Source organism: Schistocerca americana, chromosome 5 (assembly GCF_021461395.2).
Source record: "Schistocerca americana isolate TAMUIC-IGC-003095 chromosome 5, iqSchAmer2.1, whole genome shotgun sequence".
Classification (NCBI taxonomy): Eukaryota; Metazoa; Arthropoda; class Insecta; order Orthoptera; family Acrididae; genus Schistocerca; species Schistocerca americana.
The window spans coordinates 401492949-401513360 of record NC_060123.1 but is presented as its reverse complement, the minus strand read 5'-3'; the positions used below and the strand labels follow the sequence as shown (position 1 = coordinate 401513360).

The window sequence follows — 20412 nt, the reverse complement described above, 5'->3', positions numbered from 1 at the left end:
GCGCTATCCTGTCACAACCTCTCGAAAGTTCACAAAAGTCGAATAGTCGATATACGGTTTCTATCGTTTTCGATGTAGCGTGTATACGTCATAATGACGTCACATCGTATCCAAGTCCGGTGAACTTAGCATCCTCCTTTACCTCCATGGTCATTTCAGTGGCCTCTTTGGAGTAAAATGACTCTGAATATGTGTAAACTATGATCTTTGACCAGTGATGTTTCTATAGCGTGGATGAGTAGCTGATTTGTTGACGAGAGTTGTTGCTGTTTTTCTGAAGGCGACAGTTCAAGAGAGAAAGAAATGGAAACATTACTGGGGATTGCATTTAGGGATTTTGTCATAGTAGCTGCTGATATGACACATGCCAAGAGCATAATGGTTATGAAAGATGGTAACGTAGCTTTCATTCCGATACCTTCTACATAAAATGATGATGTAAGTTAGAGTGTAACTACACGCAACTATTTTCTTTTCAGATGAAGATAAGCTTCAGAAATTGTCTGAAAAACTGGTTATGGCAATTGCCGGGGAAGCTGGCGATACAACACAGTTTTCTGAGTACATAGCAAAAAATATACAACTGTATAAAATGAGAAACGGCTACGAGCTGTCTCCTGCCGCTGCAGCTAGCTTCACGCGTCGGAATTTAGCGGAATATTTAAGGAGTAGGGTAAGTATTTTTAACTTTCAGGTCTTCGTTATCAGCACACAGACATAACGTTAGTAATGTGGCATATAAGCGATTCTGCAGTTTTCGAAGGGCTGTTTTCAGCCTCCAAGTAGGCCTACTGTTTACGACGGTGACTGTATCGGAATCGTACCCGTTAGCCTTCACTACCATTCCTTCTGTGGTTTATAGCCGAAAAACTATTACTACTCTTGCTTTATAATAAGTAATTCTTTCAGACTCTATTGTTGGAAAGTATTAGGACAGATACATAATTCCTCTCGTTTGTAATTGTTATACAGTTGAATTCATTGCGTTTTAGATTGTGTATCTCAGGTTTTACACATTGCATGGCATGTTTATGTGTGTCCAAGGTCATGAGAATGTGTCTCAAAGGCTTAATCGACTATGGCATAATTGAAATTGAAGACACAGCCACAGGCATGTGTCGAGCACAGAACTAACTGTAGTGTTGTTGCATAGGGTGAATAAATCTGTTAGAGGGTGGCTGTTATGTGTCGTGCAGATAATTATAACCATGAAATGATAGTTATTGGCTTAACAGTGTATTTACCGTTGCATGTAACAGGAAGTGTGATTTCATAATAGGAGGCGGAGAATGACACGGCAGTCGGCCAGTACCATTAGGGTCTTCCGAGACCTGTTCAGACGGAGTTTAGTTTTAGAAAAGACTTATCAGACATATATGTACGTGGTTGTAATGAAGGTAGTTGTGTATGTACAAACTACTAAGAAAAGAAACACGTCCACTATTAATACACATATTTCTGTGGAAAGAGCTAGTGCTTTAGGTACTCATATTATTTCCAAAGCTGTTTCATGGTAACTGTACAGTTTTGGGCTACATGCTCGGATGCTTGTGTGGTGTCTTCCACTGTCTCTCACCCACTGACTTTCCAGAGTGTAATGGCTGACTGGATATAGCAGTGGAGACCAGCAGATAAATGTTGATTAAGTTAATGAGTGATTATTATAGAATGTGATGCAAAGAGAATATTGGACATCTTATCTTCCAAAAAAATACTAGAATATGACAGTTACAGAGAGTGTAGTTTCTACAGTTATTTGTGTTTTGAACAGTCTGTTATCTAAGAAGCAGACATGCTGTGACAGTTCTCCAGGAACTGGCAGATTTTTCAGAATGACTGGCTATATTAACACAACTATGTGGTTTCTGTGTATTAAAATCATCAGTTTTTTTTGTAATTAATGTCTTAATGACACACTGCCTGTTTTATGGATGGATACGTTTTAAAAAAAGCATTGACTCGGCCATTAATTCAGAGCTTCTTGACTTACACTCCCCAGCACTTTTAAGTAGGCAGGAGGCCTGACACTTCAAAAGAGATAGTAAATGTTTGTTACACACTTGCCGTTGTAAGCAAAAATGGTGGGAAAGTCTCCAGCTGAGCTGAGGGTTGTCCTTACATCAACATGTGGAGTATAAATTGTTACAATATGTTGCATCAAATGTGGTTTTCCACGGGCTTTTCTTCTCATATTGGTGGTATTTCCACCTAAGCAGAAAACTGTGCCAGTGGATAATGTGCTATTCTTAAAGTAGTGAGCATCACTTCCTTTCATTGGAGTGGCTGGCATGAGGTTCACAAGTGTGACCACAGTGTTGTTTATCCCCCCTCTGACTGCTTGCTCATCTTCCCACTGATGTATGATCTGTGGGTCCAACAATGTGATGATAGTGTGCAGGGGAACACAGAACTCTGAATTACAAATGGTGAATACTTTCTTGGCTGCATCACTTCCCTCAAATCCCACTGTGTGCTGTTACCCAGCAGAATAGCACCTCTTTTAGAGAGAGAGAGAAAGAAAACAGACACATGATTATTTAATTTTTTGTTGTCAAGTTCTATGCAATGGGTCATTCCATATCAAATCACCCAATAAAAAATAAATTTTACACCCACCTCCTTAAATTTTCATGAAATTTGGCTCAAATGGTTCTGATACCATCCTGACAACACCTACAAATTTTTTTTACTGCATCTCTTATAGCTTTTTTTTATAAATTTTTATAAAGTTTTTATGTTTTGCGGTTTCAGAACCTTCAGAATGGTAAATTTAATTTGTATTCAAAACTTTAAAATTGCGTATCTTAAAAACTCTTTTTGGGATAACATCATGAATTTTTGCAGCAAGTTTATTTATTATACATATTTGAAGATAAAAGTGATACTATATATATAAATTTTTTTTTTTACGGATGTTTTGTTTTATAAGAATTGCAATATCTAGTCTCAGACCTGATAGAATGCTCAAATTTGTTTTAATTTACTCTTAAACCTATAGGCTACTTGATAAAACAAAAATAATGATGGCTTTTTAACATGTTTATTAATTATAGTAGATTACATTAGAATTATGTACAAAGATAGTGTACTTACGACACTTATGTATAACCCAACTGATTGCTTGAAACATTGAATTTTTTGAGTAATTTTGTCTTTTTAATAAACATTAATGCTGATTCAATCTGTTTTTCCACTTCATCCAAGAGCTTTCAGTTCTTTTGATACAGTCTTTTTTGAAGTAATACATTCTTCCAGTGCCGCTTGATTGAGGTGCGTGTACTACACAGACTATGTGCTCCAAAGGCACTATGCAAGAATCTTCTCTTTCAGGCCAATAAAATGATGCAGCTGGTCCTGAAGGATGTATAAATAGAATTTCTGCATCTTCCTCATCATTGAATATTGTTTTTACCAGTCCAAAGTACCAGTTACCATCATAATTTGCAGCCACATAGCTATTTATGGATGGTTCAACACGAACCCAATCAGAAGAAGAATGGAAAGAAAAGACTAAGGAGGGTTTTACACTATCTGTAGTCCTTCTAATTTCAAGGTTGTTTGTTGGAAGTGGTTTGAAGTTGTTCCAGCAATGGTTCGGGTTGCTGAAAAACATTTTTCTAGTTTTAACCGTAGCAAATCAGCTTCTTTTTTGTCAATAAAGTGAAAATGAATGTTTTCAATGTTTTTTTCACAAAACTTGTACACATCAATTGCTGTCATTATTTGTTCTTCATCTGAAAGCTGTAGACTGGCTTTCTGTAAAATTCTTTTAATAGTTACTCCTAGGCCATCACAAATTGACTTCCCATGACTTGTTGCAAAAAAGAGTGTTGGGCCTCCAAATGAAAGTCTCTCAAGTGTTCAGTCAAATTTTAAAAACTGTTTCTATTTTTGTACTGCCCAGCACAACCATCTGTAAAGTAGTGAACTGAGTCAATGTCAGTATGATGTAATGACAGCCAGTTTGTAATTTCTTTTTGTACAAAGTTAACAAAACCAGTGTCATGTTCTTGATCACCAATAAAACAGTGGTTGGAAACAAAAAAATTGTTTTCCTCATTTCTTAGAAAAACTCCAACTGGGTGTAGAGTACAACCACCTCTATTCCAGTGGTAACTTTGGATCTCATTTTGTATAACAAAGGAATAATTTTCACTGAAATCCATCACAATAATTGCTGTTTTGGGTGGTGGGTCTTCTTTCAATCTTTCAAAGGCTGCTGATTGGGATTTTGCTATAAACGAGTGCAGGGTGAGCTTTTCCAATTACCTAACCAATAAAGAAATGTAGTCTTCAGCACTGATAGACTGTTTGATCATTTCTGCCCTGTCTGTGTTAACCCACTGATTGATTACAATTTCTTCTTCTAAATCATAATCTTCACTCTTTTTCAGTTAAGTACTCAGTTAGTGCAGTATTTGCAGGACAGCTGTCACAATGATGTAGCATGCAGTTTTGGTTTTCCGTGTTGCACACAAGCATCTTAATTAGGTCTTTATAAGATTCTTCAATTTTCACAGCATCCAGTAATAGTTTAACATTCTGGTGGATACTGCATACACATACAGTGTGTGTGCCTGCAGCACCAGCAAGGATACACCATTTAGGTCTCAAGAAACAAAATTTTGAAAATCATACTTCTACCTTGGGATTCTCCCATTTGAAAGAATAATAGAGTTCTCTCAAGTTACACAAAATGAGTCTTTTTTTGCATGTACACATTTTTTTGAACACTTACTTTCATCCTTTTCATAAAAATCTGTTACAAGTCTTACTGTATTTTCAGAAAGAGTTTTACCTTTTTTTGGACCAGGAGCTTCCAAAAGACCCTTTTCAGATTTTATCTTTCTAGCTTGTCGCACCATGTACTCACTCAAATTAAATTCTTTCATCACTTTGTTTCGACTCCAAGAATCTGGAGCGAAGGTCAGAATCTGGATTTTTCTAGACCTCCCAACAGATGAAATCTTCTCTTTCATAAGAGAAATTATTACATCAAAATCCTTTGCCTTCTCAACCACATTTGTATCTTCTTCGTCATCATCAGAACTTGGTGCATCATATTTTAATGCTTTTGAAACTGCCTTTTTTGCAGTCTCTTCAATACTGCTAACCTTTCTTTTAAAAATAAGACCCTTTACTTTGTTCTGACAAGCCATGAAGCTTTATCAATGTTAAACCTAAATTATCAAGAGCAATGTTTGTAAGAGGGATTCATTTCTGGATTCCAATGATTCTAATTCAACCATGACTTCATCATCTGTTTCACTTTCATTGACTTCAACTGTTAATTTTTCCTCACAAAAGTTACGGCATGTTGATCAAAGCTTTTGTCCAGGTTTTATGCTAAAATTTTTTGTCAGTAATTGTTTAGAAAGATCCAAGCCTACACTTCTCAACGATTTTTTGATGGGCTTTTTGTGTTTTTAGTGGGTCTACACATGTTGTTTGATACTTTTCAAAAACATTTAAAAAGTAGTAGCTGTGGTGTGAACATAAGTTCTTAAATTCAAACAGATTAATTCCAGATCGTAAGTGGATCAAATCTTTTTCTTCCTCACTAAATTCCGATACCGGTTGTAACTTTTTTGAAGGTGTGTAGGTTGTTTGGAAACAGATTTTTTAAATAACCCTACGTTACAGGTTTGAGTATCTGACATATTGTTTTCACTTTTGGTCTGATAATGTTCTGGTTACTTTTATAGGATATTGGAAAAGAATCTCTGTAAACTAAGTAACAGTACTTACTGAAAGTTCGAATAAACTTAATAAAATACTATCCAAGCACTATTTAACACTGTAATAATTTTTTACTTCAAAACACAGGAGTAACAAAACAAAATCCAAGCGTACATTGTTACTCCAAGAAGACAAAAACTTATTTTCGGTGTCTAAGTCACTTGGTACTTTTTACTTTTAAAATATAATTAATATTATTTTAAAAAATAGATAACTATTAAACAGGTTAAAAAGCCGACATAATTTTTCTTTTATCTAATAGCCTATACAATTAAGAGTATTTTAAAACAAATTTGAGCTTTCTATCAGATCTGAGACTCTAGATATTGCAGTTTTTGTAAAACTAAACATCCGTTAGCTAAAAAAAAAAAAAAATTCTGACTGCTGAAACAACACCAAATCTAAAAACTTTAAAAATTTATTAGAAAAACTATAAGAGATAGAGCAAAAAAATTTTACAAGTGCTTTCAGGATGATAAAAGAAGTAATTGTACCAAGTTTCATCAAAATCCGACATGGTTGGTGTCAAGGCCTGGGTGACTTGACATGCAATTAATCAGAAACTTAAGTTTAATACCGGCCACAAATACTGTCCAGGAGAAATTGGGAAACTTCCATAAAATTCCATGATCTGCAACACATAATGTAGAGATTAATGGCATTTTGGAGGAAAGTAGTCTTCTGAGAATAAGAAGAAAACAGGTATTGTGGAAAGAGTGGTTTTTTATTCAGTGTGTTTCGTACGATCAAATGTCATCAGTACTTTGATACTATGCAGATCCGTCAGCTGTGCGTATTGGGATGGCTTAACATTGTGAGATAGATTGAAAACTCAGGAAAAACCACTTTAATTTTGTTGATCAGCATGGATTGGTGCATAAGTTTGTAGCATTTTCCAAAAGTTTACCAAACACGACAGATACACGTAAAAGACTTTAGACATTAATAATATATTCTGTTTCACTATTTACAACAGTCTGCCAATGCTAACGTAACTTTTCAATTTCATGACTGTGAAAATCATGTGGTTTTGAGGCTAAGGACTCATTGAACTATGATAGGGGTGCATTTTCATCCAGAAAGCAAGTTCCTTGAAGGTTGTTCGATAGAGAGCGGCAAAGGTGAAAATCTGAGTGTGCAAGATCAGGTAAAAAAGATGGATGCAGAATGACTTCCCAACCCAACTCCTGCATAGTGTTTTTTGTCAGTTTAGTAGAATGTGGGTGGGCATTATCATGGAGTAGCATCACTTCACCCAGTCTTTCCTATCGTTGGTCTTGGACTGTGTCTGCAAGATATCTGTTGTTGACAGTAAATGTGAGTAGTGGTGGTTACACCCTGAGGGAGCAATTCATGGTACACCACACTGTTGCTGTTCCACCAGATGCATAGCATTACCTTCTGTGGGTGCATGAAAGTCTTGTGTGGGAGTTATTGCTTTGTCTGCACTCAACTATGTCTTTCTTTACCTTGTGTTATCATAAAGACACAATTTCTTGTCACCAGTAATGATAAAGGATTGGAATGGTTGACGTTATTCACAAGCCAGTTGATGGCACTCATGCAGAGATGCACATATAGCCACCCGTTGATTTTTGTGATTTTTACTTGGCGCATGCGGTAAGCATATACCCAATTTTTGAATCTTCCCCATTACATGCAAATGTCACATGATGGTGGAATCATCACAGCCTCTGCTGCTGTCACCCTGCTGTTGAACTCAAACAGAAGAATATGTCAGAAATATTCAGATTTCTTCACTTGGCACTCCGTTTTGTACCATTCACAGCTCTACTCACTATCTCTAAATGACAATATGTAAACTCAAAAAGTAACAGTGAACTACAAATAAAAAAATGCCACTTGATAAATAAACCTGGAGGAACCGGAATGCCAAATGATTAATACACACATGATAGAGGGCACTAGATCCATACTATTATTCAATCTTACAAAAATAAAATTCTCAATCTAGGCTAAAGAGGAGCTTGCCTTATTTTATTGTTACTTACCAGTACTAGAACAACACAGTGACATGCATACTTAGACTGTAGCCGCTGTTTGTTACTTTAGTATAACAGCTACATTATTTGCATTAAATATAATTTTCATCAATAAAATGTCAGTTATTAATTTTGATATGATACTGGAAATCCCTAGGTGGAACTCACACTAAGAGTACTATATAGATAAGGAGTTTGGCAATCAACTGACACCGACATAAGATTGAGATCTTTGTTTTCCATGTTTTTCTCGACTAAAATCTTCATGGGAGTTCAGCTAGATGCTAATATATGACTGGCATGAAATTTCAGGGACGTACCTCATTGTTGGTTTCAAACACTCCTGAATCTTGGGAATTACCTTATGATGAAGATGAGTTAAATTAGAAAAATATTGTGCTGATTAGCCTCACCGTGTTAGTGCCGTGTGGCAAGTTAATGTAAAGCTGGCAAAGCTGCTAATGGCTTCTGATTAGGTGCACAATGCACGGTGATAGTTGGTAATATCGAGAGATGGGGTTTTGCAAGGCATAGTTTGTATCCCAATACATGTGGGAAGGAGCTAATTAGTTAGAATATAGCGTATGGTGGTAGGCTATGCATGATTAAATCCCTGTTGTCATTGGATGGCAAAACCGATCTTTTCTTAGGACAGATTGACAACAGACTCTGATGCCTAGAAAATGTTACGCCTATCAGAGAGATTTCTGCCACAGGTACGCAAAGATAGAATGTACCATCACACAGGAGCGCACACTCCTTAGTAGCAGAGAAGAAAAAGAAACTGGAAAGGCAAGCATCACTGAAATGTATGTAGAATTTTCTGTTTTTTAACAGAATGTGCAGTCATTAAAAACAAAGTACAGCAATTTAAAGTTGAATTACAGTTTTTAAACAATGCAGTGGTAGCATTACAGATTACTGGTGTAGAGACACCAAAATGTAGTACACAGTATTCTTGTCACCTACCGCTACTTTAAAATGTTGAGGGATTGCACATTTTTATCATAAATAGAACTCATTTTATTAGTGATAGGCAAAATCACAATTACTCCAGATAAACATTTCAAAATGTCAGCCATTGAATTTAGAGCTTGACATCCATAAAAGATTAATCATTTTGTGTTTGTGTTGTTCACTTAGTGAAACTTTTTAACAAATTACCTGGAGTCCTAGACAGTCTCAGCTCCCAAAACTGTGCAGATGTGAACACAAATGTTTTATGGGTGAAATTAATAACAGCTTCCTAAACATTCTGAATATTGTAGGCAGGGCACAAATAGTAAACACTGCTAAGGGAGTAGCTAAAATTTCAGCACCAGTCTTAGATGTTATACGAGGGCCGTTCAGAAAATAACCTCCGGTTGGTTTAAAAAAATACACCAAGTTAAATAAAAATATTTTAATATATACATCTTACAACTACATCTTTGCACTATTTTTCTACATAGTCTCCATAGCGATTGAGGCACTTATCGTATCTCTTCACAAGCTTTGAAATTCCTTCTGCATAAAAATCACCCGCTTGTGCCTGGAGCCAGCCTGTGACCGCATCTTTGAGCTCTTCGTCGTCATCAAACCGCTGTGACCCGAGCCATTTCTTCAAATGCATGAAGAGGTGATAATCACTTGGCGCCAGTTCTGGGCTGTAAGGTGGATGGTTGATAACGTCCCACTTGAAGGACTCAAGAAGGGCCGTTGTTCTGCGAGCAGAGTGAGGACGGGCGTTATCGTGCAAAAAAAACGATACCGGAAGTCAGCATACCACGGCGTTTGTTCTGTATAGCCCGTCGTAACTTTTTTATTGTTTCACAGTACACGTCTTGATTAATGGTCGTACCACGTTCCATGAATTCAACCAACAACACCCCTTTGGCATCCCAAAACACCGTTGCCATCAGTTTTCTGGCAGAAAAATCTTGCGAGGCTTTTCTTGGTTTGGTAGGCGAATTTGAATGTGCCCACATCTTTGATTGTTCTTTTGTCTCAGGGTTCACGTACTTAATCCAGGTTTCGTCACCGGTCACGATTCTGTTTAACAATGGTTCTCCTTCGCCCTCATAACGTGACAGAAAGTCTAATGCAGAGGCCATTCTTTGAGTTTTGTGGTGGTCGGTAAGAATTTTGGGCACCCATCGTGCACAGAACTTACGGTAACCCAATCTTGCTGTCACTATCTCGTACAAGAGAGTCTTAGAAATCAGTAGAAAACCAGTAGACAACTCCGACATTGAGAAACGTCGATTTTCACGAACTTTTGCATCAACTGTCTGAACGAGTTCGTCAGTCACCAATGATGGTCTACCACTCCTCTCTTCATCATGAACGTTTTCTCGTCCACTTTTAAATAAACGTACCCATTCACGGACAACTCCTTCACTCATAACTCTTGGTCCGTACACGGCACAAAGCTCACGATGAATAGCTGCTGCAGAATATCCTTTGGCTGTAAAAAACCTTATGACAGCACGCACTTCACATTTGGCGGGGTTTTCTATTGCAGCACACATTTCAAACTGCCACAAAAACTAAACTAGCGCAGGTACGACGTTCACTCGACCACGGCTTGATGCCGACTGACCTGTTGAGTGCGTGAACGCACAGATGGCGTCGCTACTCCCCCCACAACCCGCACTGTGACCAATCGGAGGTTACTTTCTGAACCGCCCTCGTATTTACAGACATCAGCAGTGAATATACAACAGATGTTGGCTTTTTAGGTAATTACTGCTAGGGGATAAAGGTAAAGAAGAGCATGGAAAACACCACAAAACTGCAGGCCTCTAACAGAAGCTTCTTTAAACCTATAATATGCACATTTTCGAGGTTATTGGCAAACCAAACCTGCGATGAAGTGTATAAAGAAAACAATGTAAACTAAAATTGTGCATGTTTCAAACTAACTTTTGAGGAGACATTTTCAAAAGTGGCCACTTTTGCTGCCAAGGAAAAGAAATGCAGTTAATCTACAAAGGTATTTCTTGATTTCTTCTTCTTCAGAAACACTTTCCTTACCATTGCCAGTCTAAATTTTATATCCTCTCTGATTCAACCATCATCTCTTTATTTTGCTTTCCAAGTAGCAAAACTCATCTACTTAAGTGTCTCATTTCCTAATCTAATTCAATCAGCATCACCTGATTTGATTAGACGTCATTCCATTACCCTCGTTTTGCTTTTTTTGATGTTCATGTTATATCATCCTTTCAAGACACTGTCCATTCTGCTCAACTGCTCTTCCAGCTCCTTTGCTGTCTCTGACAGAACTACAATGTCATCACCAAACCTCATGGTTTTTATTTTTTCTCCATGGATTTTAATTCCTACTCTGATTTTTCTTTTTTCTCCTTTACTCCTTGCTCAATATACAGATTGAATAACATCGGGGAAGAGGCTATGACCCTGTCTCACTCCCTTCTCAACCACTGCTTCCCTTTCATGCCCCTTGACTCTTATAACTGCCATCTGGTTTCTATACAAATTGTAAATAGCCTTTCGCTCCCTGTATTTGACCCCTGCCATCATCAGAATTTGAAAGTGTATTCCAGTAAACATTGTCAAGAGCTTCCTCTGAGTCTGCAAATGCTAGAAATGTAAGTTTGCCTTTCCTTAATCTATTTTCTAAGATAGGTCATAGGGTCAGTATTGCCTCATGTGTTCCAACATTTCTACTCAATCCAAATTGATCTTCTCCAAGGTCAACTTCTACCAGTTTTTCCATTTGTCTGTAAAGAATTCGTGTTAGTATTTTACAACTGTGACTTATTAAACTGATAGTTTTGGTAATTGTCACACCTGCTTTACTTGGGATTGCAATTCATATATTATTCTTGAAGTCTGGGGGTATTTTACCTGTCTCATACATCTTGCTCACCAGATGGTAGAGTTTTGTCAGGGCTGGCTCTCCCAAAGCTATCAGTAGTTTTAATGGAATGTTGTCTACTCCCGGGGCCTGGTTTCGACTTACATCTTTCAGTGCTCTGTCAAACTTCTCATGCATTATCATCTCTCCCATTTCATCTACATGCTCTTCCATTTCCATAGTATTGCCCTCAAGTGCATCACCCTTGTATAAACCGTCTATATACTCCTTCCTCCTTTCTGCTTTCCCTTCTTTACTTAGAACTGGGTTTTCATCTCAACTCGTGATATTCATACAAGTGGTTCTCTTTTCTCCAAAGGTCTCTTCAGTCTTCCTGTAGGCAGTATCTATCTTACCCTTGTGATATACGCCTTTACATCCTCACATTTGTCCTCTTAGCCATCCCTGCTTAGCCTTTTTGCACTTCGTGTCGATTCATTTTTGAGACATTTGTATTCCCTTTTTGCCATCTTCATTTACTACATTTTTATATTTTAGCTTTTCATCAATTAAATTCAATATTTCTTTTGTTACCCAAGGATTTCTACCAGCCCTTGTCTTTTTACCTACTTGATCCTCTGCTGCCTTTACTGTTTCATCTCTCGAAGCTACCCGTTCTCCATCTACTGTATTTCTTTCCCTCATTCTTGCCAATCATTCCCTAATTCTCTCTCTGAAACACTCTACAACCTCTGGTTCGTTCAGTTTACCCATGTCCCATCTCCTTAAATTCCCACCTTTTTGCAGTTTCTTCAGTTTTAGTCTACAGTTCATAACCAATAGATTGTGGTCAGAGCCCACATCTGCCCCTGGAAATGTCTTACAATTTATAACCTGGTTCCTAAATCTGTCTTACCATTATATAATCTATCTGAAACCTTCCAGTATCTCCAGGCCACTTCCATGCATACAATCTTCTTTCATGATTCTTAAACCAAGTGTTAGCTGTGATTAAGTTAGGCTCTGTGGAAAATTCTACCAGGTGGCTTCCTCTTACCTTCCTTACCCCATTCCATATTCACCTACTACGTTTCCTCCTCCTCCTATCGAATTCCAGTCCCCCATGACTATTAAATTTTCATCTCCCTTCACTATCTGAATAATTTCTTTTATCTCATCATATATTTCTTCAGTCTCTTTGTCTTCTGCGGAGCTAGTTGGCATATAGACTTGTAAAACTGTGGTAGGCATGGGCTTCGTTTCGATGTTGACTAAAATAATGCGTCCCCCCCCCCCCCCATTGTCAGGTTAGCGAGAACACCATCCCGACTTTCAAAAATTATGTGCCGTAAGGTCGCGCTTTTTTTTTTCCCCCTCCATTATTACTCTCCAATCTACTTCTGCATTTTCCTTATTTGATTTTGTATTTATAACCCTGTATTCACCTGACCAGAAGTCTTGTTCCTCCTGCCACTGAACTTAACTAATTCCCACTATATCTAGCTTTTACCTATCCATTTCCTTTTTTAAATTTTCTCACCTACCTGCCCTATTAAGGGAGCTGACATTCCATGCTCCAGTCTGTAGAACGCCAGTTTTCTTTCTCCTGATAATGACATCCTCCTGAGTAGTCCTGCCCAGAAATCCAAATGGGAGACTATTTTACCTCCAAAATATTTTACCCAAGACGATGCCACCATTATTTAACCATACAGTAAAGCTGCATGCCCTCGGGAAAAATTACTTCTGTAGTTTTGCCTTGCTTTCAGCCTTTCACAGTACCAGCAGAGGTAGACCGTTTCGGTTAACGTTGCAAGGCCTGATCAGTCAGTCATTCGGACTGTTGCCCCTGCAACTACGTACAATGTTGCTGCCCCTCTTCAGGAACCACATGTTTGTCTGGCCTCTCAACAGATACTCTTCCGTTGTCGTTGCACTTAAGGTATGGCTATCTGTATTGCTGAGGCATGCAAGCTTACCCACCAATGACAAGGTCCATAGTTCATGGGAGGAGGACTGCCATGCTACGTGCTACAATTTGAAGCCCTTTAGCAACAGTGTGTTGTGTCTTGGGTCAGCTGAGCAGTAAAGTCGACTGAATGATATGTATGACATGTAATACCACAACCTTTATTGAGAACGGAATAACAGGGTGTCTGCGTCCGGGGAAACCTGGTAATCCGAGAAAAATCCTGGAATTGTTTCATCCAGGAAAAACGTGAATTTTGCGGGATTCCTGGAATTTTTCGTTGTTTTAGTTTTCATTTAAATTTTTTGTGATTTTGACTGGTAACAATTGATACTCTGATAAAGAATATTACTGCAGACTGATAATACTGCAACAATAAAACATAAACGAGAGAAAAAAACAACGAAACACCGTATACACACAGGCGTCTGCCAGCAGTAAAATGTGTCAAGGCCTTAGGATGAAGAATATGCAATGCTTCGTAGCAACAAACTGCTTGGGATGAACGTGACATCACAACTGTTTTCATTAATGCAATTTTGTCATATGATATGGTTGGAGACCGTGGCTGTTATTTGAAGACAAATATTGATGGTGTTGAGACAGCAACCAGCCACAAATTTATTTTCAGTTCCTTTATTCAAAATGTACCATTACCAGTTTCGAATCATTACGATTCATCTTCAGACGGTTTTCATGCTTTCATTACAACATGTGGTGCATTTTCTTACAGATTGTCGTGAAATGTCGGTTTAGAGTGTTTGTTTTCATAGTATTCGTCCGATAGATGTTGTAATGGAAGCATGAAAACCGTCTGAAGGTGAATCGTAATGATTCGAAACCGGTAACGTTACCTTTTGAATAAAGGAACTGAAAATAAATTTGTGGCTGGTTGCTGCCTCAACATCATCAACATTTGTTTACATTAAGTTCGTGCAAAAAGGTGGGAATTTAAGGAGATGGGACCTGGATAAACTGAAAGAACAAGAGGTTGACAGAGTTTCAGGGAGGGCATAAGGGAACAATTGACAGGAATGGGGGAGAGAAATACTGTAGAAGAAGAATGGATAGCTTTGAGGGATGAAATAGTGAAGGCAGCAGAGGATCAAGTAGGTAAAAAGATGACGGCTAGTAGAAATCCTTGGGTAACAGAAGAGATACTGAATTTAATTGATGAAAGAAGAAAATACAAAAATGCACTAAATGAAGCAGGCAAAAAGGAATACAAATGTCTCAAAAATGAGATGGACAGGAAGTGCAAAATGGCTAAGCAGGGATGGCTAGAGGACAAATGTAAGGATGTTGAGGCTTATCTCACGAGGGGTAATATAGATACTGCCTACAGGGAGTAGACAACATTCCATTAGAACTACTGACAACCTTAGGAGAGCCAGTCCTGACAAAACTCTACCATCTGGTGAGCAAGATGTATGAGACAGGCAAAATTCCCTCAGACTTCAAGAAGAATATAATAATTCTAATCCCAAAGAAAGCAAGTGTTGACAGATGTGAAAATTACCGAACTATCAGTTTAATAAGTCACAGCTGCAAAATACTAATGCGAATTCTTTACAGACGAGTGGAAAAACTGGTAGAAGCTGACCTCGGGGAAGATCAGTTTGGATTCTGTAGAAATATTGGAACACGTGAGGCAATACTGACCCTACGACTTATCCTAGAAGAAAGATTAAGGAAAGGCAAGCCTACATTTCTAGCATTTGTAGACTTAGAGAAAGCTTTTGACAATGTTGACTGGAATACTCTTTCAAATTCTGAAGGTGGCAGGGGTAAAATACAGGGAGTGAAAAGCTATTAACAATTTGTACAGAAACCAGATGGCAGTTATAAGAGTCGAGGGGCATGTAAGCGAAGCAGTGGTTGGGAAGGGAGTGAGACAGGGTTGTAGCCTCTCCCCGATGCTATTCAATCTGTATATTGAGCAAGCAGTAAAGGAAACAAAAGAAAAGTTCAGAGTACGCATTAAAATCCATGGAGAAGAAATAAAAACTTTGAGGTTCGCTGATGACATTGTAATTCTGTCAGAGGCAGCAAAGGACTTGGAAGAGCAGTTGAACGGAATGGACAGTGTCTTGAAAGGAGGGTATACGATGAACATCAACAAAAGCAAAACGAGGATAATTGAATGTAGTCGAATTAAGTCGGGTGATACTGAGGGAATTAGATTAGGAAATGAGACACTTAAAGTAGTAAAGGGGTTTTGCTATTTGGGGAGCAAAATAACTGATGATGGTCGAAGTAGAGAGGATATAAAATGTAGACTGGCAATGGCAAGGAAAGCGTTTCTGAAGAAGAGAAATTCATTAACACCGAGTATTGATTTAAATGTCAGGAAGTCGTTTCTGAAAGTATTTGTATGGAGTGTAGCCATGTATGGAAGTGAAACGTGGATGATAAATAGTTTAGACAAGAAGAGAATAGAAGCTTTCGAAATGTGGTGCTACAGAAGAATGCTGAAGATTAGATAGGTAGATCAAATAACTAATGAGGAGGTATTCAATAGATTTGGGGAGAAGAGGAGTTTGTGGCACAACTTGACTAGAAGAAGGGATCGGTTGGTAGGACATGTTCTGAGGCAGCAAGGGATCATCAATTTAGTACTGGAGGGCAGTGTGGAGTGTAAAAATCATAGAGGGAGACCAAGAGATGAATACACTAAGCAGATTCAGAAGGATGTAGGCCGCAGTAGGTATTGGGAGATGAAGAAGCTTGCACAGGATAGAGCAGCATGGAGAGCTGCATCAAACCAGTCTCAGGACTGAAGACCACAACAACAAGAAGTTTGTTTGAGCAGTTGCCATGCCTGCGCTGTTGAGTTGCATATGAGCAGCACATTCTCCTGCTTCTGGCTGATTGAAGTGTGGCTGTTAGGTGTATCAGCAATAGCTGCAAGCAGCCAGGTGCTAATAGGTAAAAATTTTCTGGCACGCCCAAGCTGCTAGATACGCGCATGTGCAGAGCAGTCTTAGTTATCGTGCTGAGAGGGTAGTCTCCCTCTGACCGTTGTTTAGGTTTAGTATTTTTGCTGTTTCCTCTTCCATTACAGATCCCACGTCAAATAAAAACAAAACGGATTTCTGTGAGCCATCAAGTGGATTAAAATACAGGCACATAATCACAGAATGCTAAAATACATTATTAGTTTGCTTTCTCACTTTATTTTATTTCCACGTTCTTGGCAGTCAGCATTAATCAGCTGACAGAACAATAAAGTTGCTTTTGTCGGTTTGCTAAATAAATTTGGCATTTATTAATACTTCTCTCTGAGGCATTATATTCATTTGAAACAAATTGTTTCACTCCACAGTATTAGCCAGTTCCAACTGTTTGCTGAATTTCAAGAGCGCGTTTTCACCTTCTGGCATATATGGCATTATGCCATAATAAAGAACCAAATTTGGGATAGCACAGTACAGGTACCCCAAGAAAATTTGCGTTCCAAAAACCACACTGAAAAGTGTAATATCAGATTGGAACCTACTTCATTGTGAATCTGGACGTACGAACGTGCACTTAAAGCCGAATTATGCATTTTACTATGGTTTACAAAATTCCGATACTCTTCTTTGTTTTATGCCGTAATGTAAGAACTCTTAATGCTTTATACCTACGAACAGACTTCTGCGTCATCGAATCTGCGCATGCGCAGTAACCACTGTTTTTTGGAGCTCTGGCAACTGCTGAAATGAACCTATTTCTAACAGGTCTCGGGAAAATATTGCTAATCGTTGTTTGACAAGTGTTACTTTTAAAGTAAATTTCCTTTTACATAAGAAGAATTCTGTTACGTGTGGAAATGTGCTTTGAATTTCTTGAAGTACAGAGTCTTTGATCCTCATTTAAAACTTAACACTTTGAGGACCGGCCACTCAAGAGAATTTCGAGCCCAGAAGACCAGACATTTATGTCATTATTTTAAAATTTACTGGCACATTTGCATGTTGTATCTTAAAGTGTAACAAGCGAATAAAATAAATATTATATGTGAAAGCTTAGTTTTTCTTGTAGCTACACAATGTAAATTAATTTAAACAATTAACTTCTAATATTTGTGTGTTCGCTCTATTGAAGTGATGTTGCTTTTTGCTTACTAAATCACGTGTCATATGCTCTGAATATCGGCTGACGAGATCACGTATCATCATCTATGATTGGCTTACAAAAGGGCGTAGCAATTTTGATTTCAATGCTTCGGAAACTAACGTACCGTGTTTGGTGGAATTTGAATTTATACTTTCATAACACAAAAATATGCAGCATATCGTAATACGAAAATATGCAGTGTACACGTCCCTGCACATCAAAGACCTTTCCATTTATTTATTTTTGTCTGGGTTTCGTTTTTCAAAGTGCCGGGAAATTCTACACCAGTGTATAAAACATCAATCATTCCCAGTGAGTGCACTGTCAGTTAACAGGAAAAAAGAGTATTTTCACCCAGGCAAAAAGTATATATTTTAACCGAGAAATCTGGGAAATTTTTTTTCCCTTGTCTATGTGTACACGCTAAAAAGAAAAGTCTAAGGCATTACTTTTTAGCACACCCTCGTAAATTGTCATGCAGAATTTTTCTGCGAGCTTGAATGACAACTGTTGCAAAGAATGTACCATCTATATTAGATGCAGGAGATACAAATTACATTGATTTACAAAACTGGGTTATAGAAAATGAATTGTTTGAACAGAAATGCTTAAAGTATTTGAATACTGAACAAGTAATATTTTAAATACATTATTCTAGTTGTGGATCTTAGTTTACAGCCATGTAATTTGAATTTTACAGACTCCATACATTGTAAATATGCTGATAGCTGGTTATGATGATGCTGATGGTCCCGAGCTGTATTTTCTTGATTATTTGGCATCTCTTGTCAAGATCCCTTATGCAGCACATGGATATGGAGGGTACTTTGCTCTCAGTATAATGGACAGATACCACAAACCAAGTAAATATCTATACTAAGTATATTTCATGACTTGCCTCACTTGATAAATTATTTGTATTTAGAAATAGATATTTGATAATAACCATTTATTTGTTCACAGATATGACAGTTGAAGAGGCTTATGATCTACTGAAGAAATGTGTGAGAGAAGTACAGAAACGTTTAATTATTAATCTTCCAAATTTTAAAGTTCAAGTGATTGACAAGAATGGTATTAAAGACTTGCCTCCTATAACTGTCACTACGTTAGCTGCAGAAGTTTGATGTGTTGCTGACTATGGAATATCTTAATTGAAGGTGGTAACACTACACTAATGTGTTACCCGAAGAGAGGGAAATGGAAAAGTTTTCCTCATTGCCAGTTACTTTAAATTACTTTTTCTTGTATTTTTCTTATTTGTGGATTAATACTTGTAAAAATTTTAAGAAATTAAATCATTATTTTGGAAAAAAATCTTGTTAAGTTGCGCATGTGTGGAGAGAGATTGTTGGATGCAAACGTAATCTTAAAGATTCCTGGTGATATAAAACTGTGCATTGTTAATTGCATTGGAGTGTAGCATATTGCCAAAATTATTCAGTTGTATTTATTGGGAGTTTTGTGTGAACACTAATTAGCCAGAAAGGCCCTTGCAGGATGCACCCGAAGCTCAAACTCACTTAAGAAAACTTTCAGGAAACTCGAGACTCTTGTGAGTATGTGTGTTGGGAGTAAGGGGCCCGAAGCTGTTGAGTACCTACTTCCTTACTTGTGCTGCAATCTCATATCCCTTTCTGACATCCTTACTTCTTTCTTTCTCACAGTAGTAGCTTTTGATGGTGACCCAGCTATTTCTCTAGGTTCTGCTTTCGTTACTTGACATCTTCATTAATTTCCCCTATATAACTTCTCGGCTCAACTAATTTTGGTCCCTTTCTTGGTTTGACCTCTATTTTCTGTAATGTGAGGATAATGCCTACCTACAGAGTTTGACCCTTTGTGCACAATAATTGTGTAGACTCACATACACTAAAGCAAATACAGTAGCCAGTCAGATGTGGGGTCATTACCCTTTTGATAGAGGCCTCTTACAATACATGGGCCACACTTATGATGCCTGAGCTGCTAATGCCCCAAGCATGCCACAGTGTAGATGCACGTTTTCCCGGGGCATTAGATCTCCTAGCAATGGCCATTGTGCCAGATGACCGTTGCTATGGCTGTTTGATGCTCATGGGGAGAGCCCCAGTTTTCAATATGTGACATCAGGGCAGATGTTCTGCACATGAAACATATCAAATTGAACCAACATAATGGACATTCTGATTTAGCCGCCTCAACACAGGCGTAGGTAGCTCAATGCAAATAGTTACTCCGTAGTGCTTTCCCTACCCTGGCTACCCCATGGAAAGGGGGACAAGCCAGATGACTGAGGGTGAAACAATTTACTCCATACCTGGTGTGTACTAGAAAAACTGAGATACATTTACAGGGACAAAAACCATAATCTTTTGTGGAACACACAGGATAGGTTTTCAGAAGTTCATTCATTGGGAAAAATGCACAATAGGCAACTACTAATAAAGGCCTCGTCTGCCTCTCGTCAGACATGTGAACTACTGGGTGATGTACCAGTGACTGTTGCCCAGGTAATAGTTTGAATATGATGCACGGAGTTACATTTCACAAAGATCTTATTTTCCAGACAAAGTAGGAGCTACAAGCTCATCTTCAACAGTGAGGTCCACATTTCATCTGATGCATAATGAAAATATCCCAATGACAACATACAGATACAGGCGTGGTCATCTTTGAAGGAAACCATCTCGCAGAAAAAGCTGCAGTTATGGTGTACAGGTGTGACATGAAACATTAGACCTTGCAGTCCATGGGGTGTTTCCAATTTTTACACTTTTGTCACACGAAATGTGGGTTTTGTACATCTGATTTTCAAA

General features: G+C 38.0%; 1 protein-coding gene across 1 annotated transcript; it reads left to right on the top strand.

Moving 5' to 3' along the window:
- The first annotated feature begins 203 nt into the window (after positions 1-203).
- LOC124615881 (proteasome subunit beta type-2) lies at positions 204-18923 on the top strand. The gene is made up of 4 exons (XM_047144048.1): positions 204-394; positions 480-673; positions 18315-18477; positions 18578-18923. The coding sequence occupies exons 1-4, from the start codon at positions 304-306 to the stop codon at positions 18739-18741; spliced, it is 612 nt and encodes a 203-aa protein (XP_047000004.1). The 5' UTR covers positions 204-303; the 3' UTR covers positions 18742-18923.
- Positions 18924-20412: the final 1489 nt, after the last annotated feature.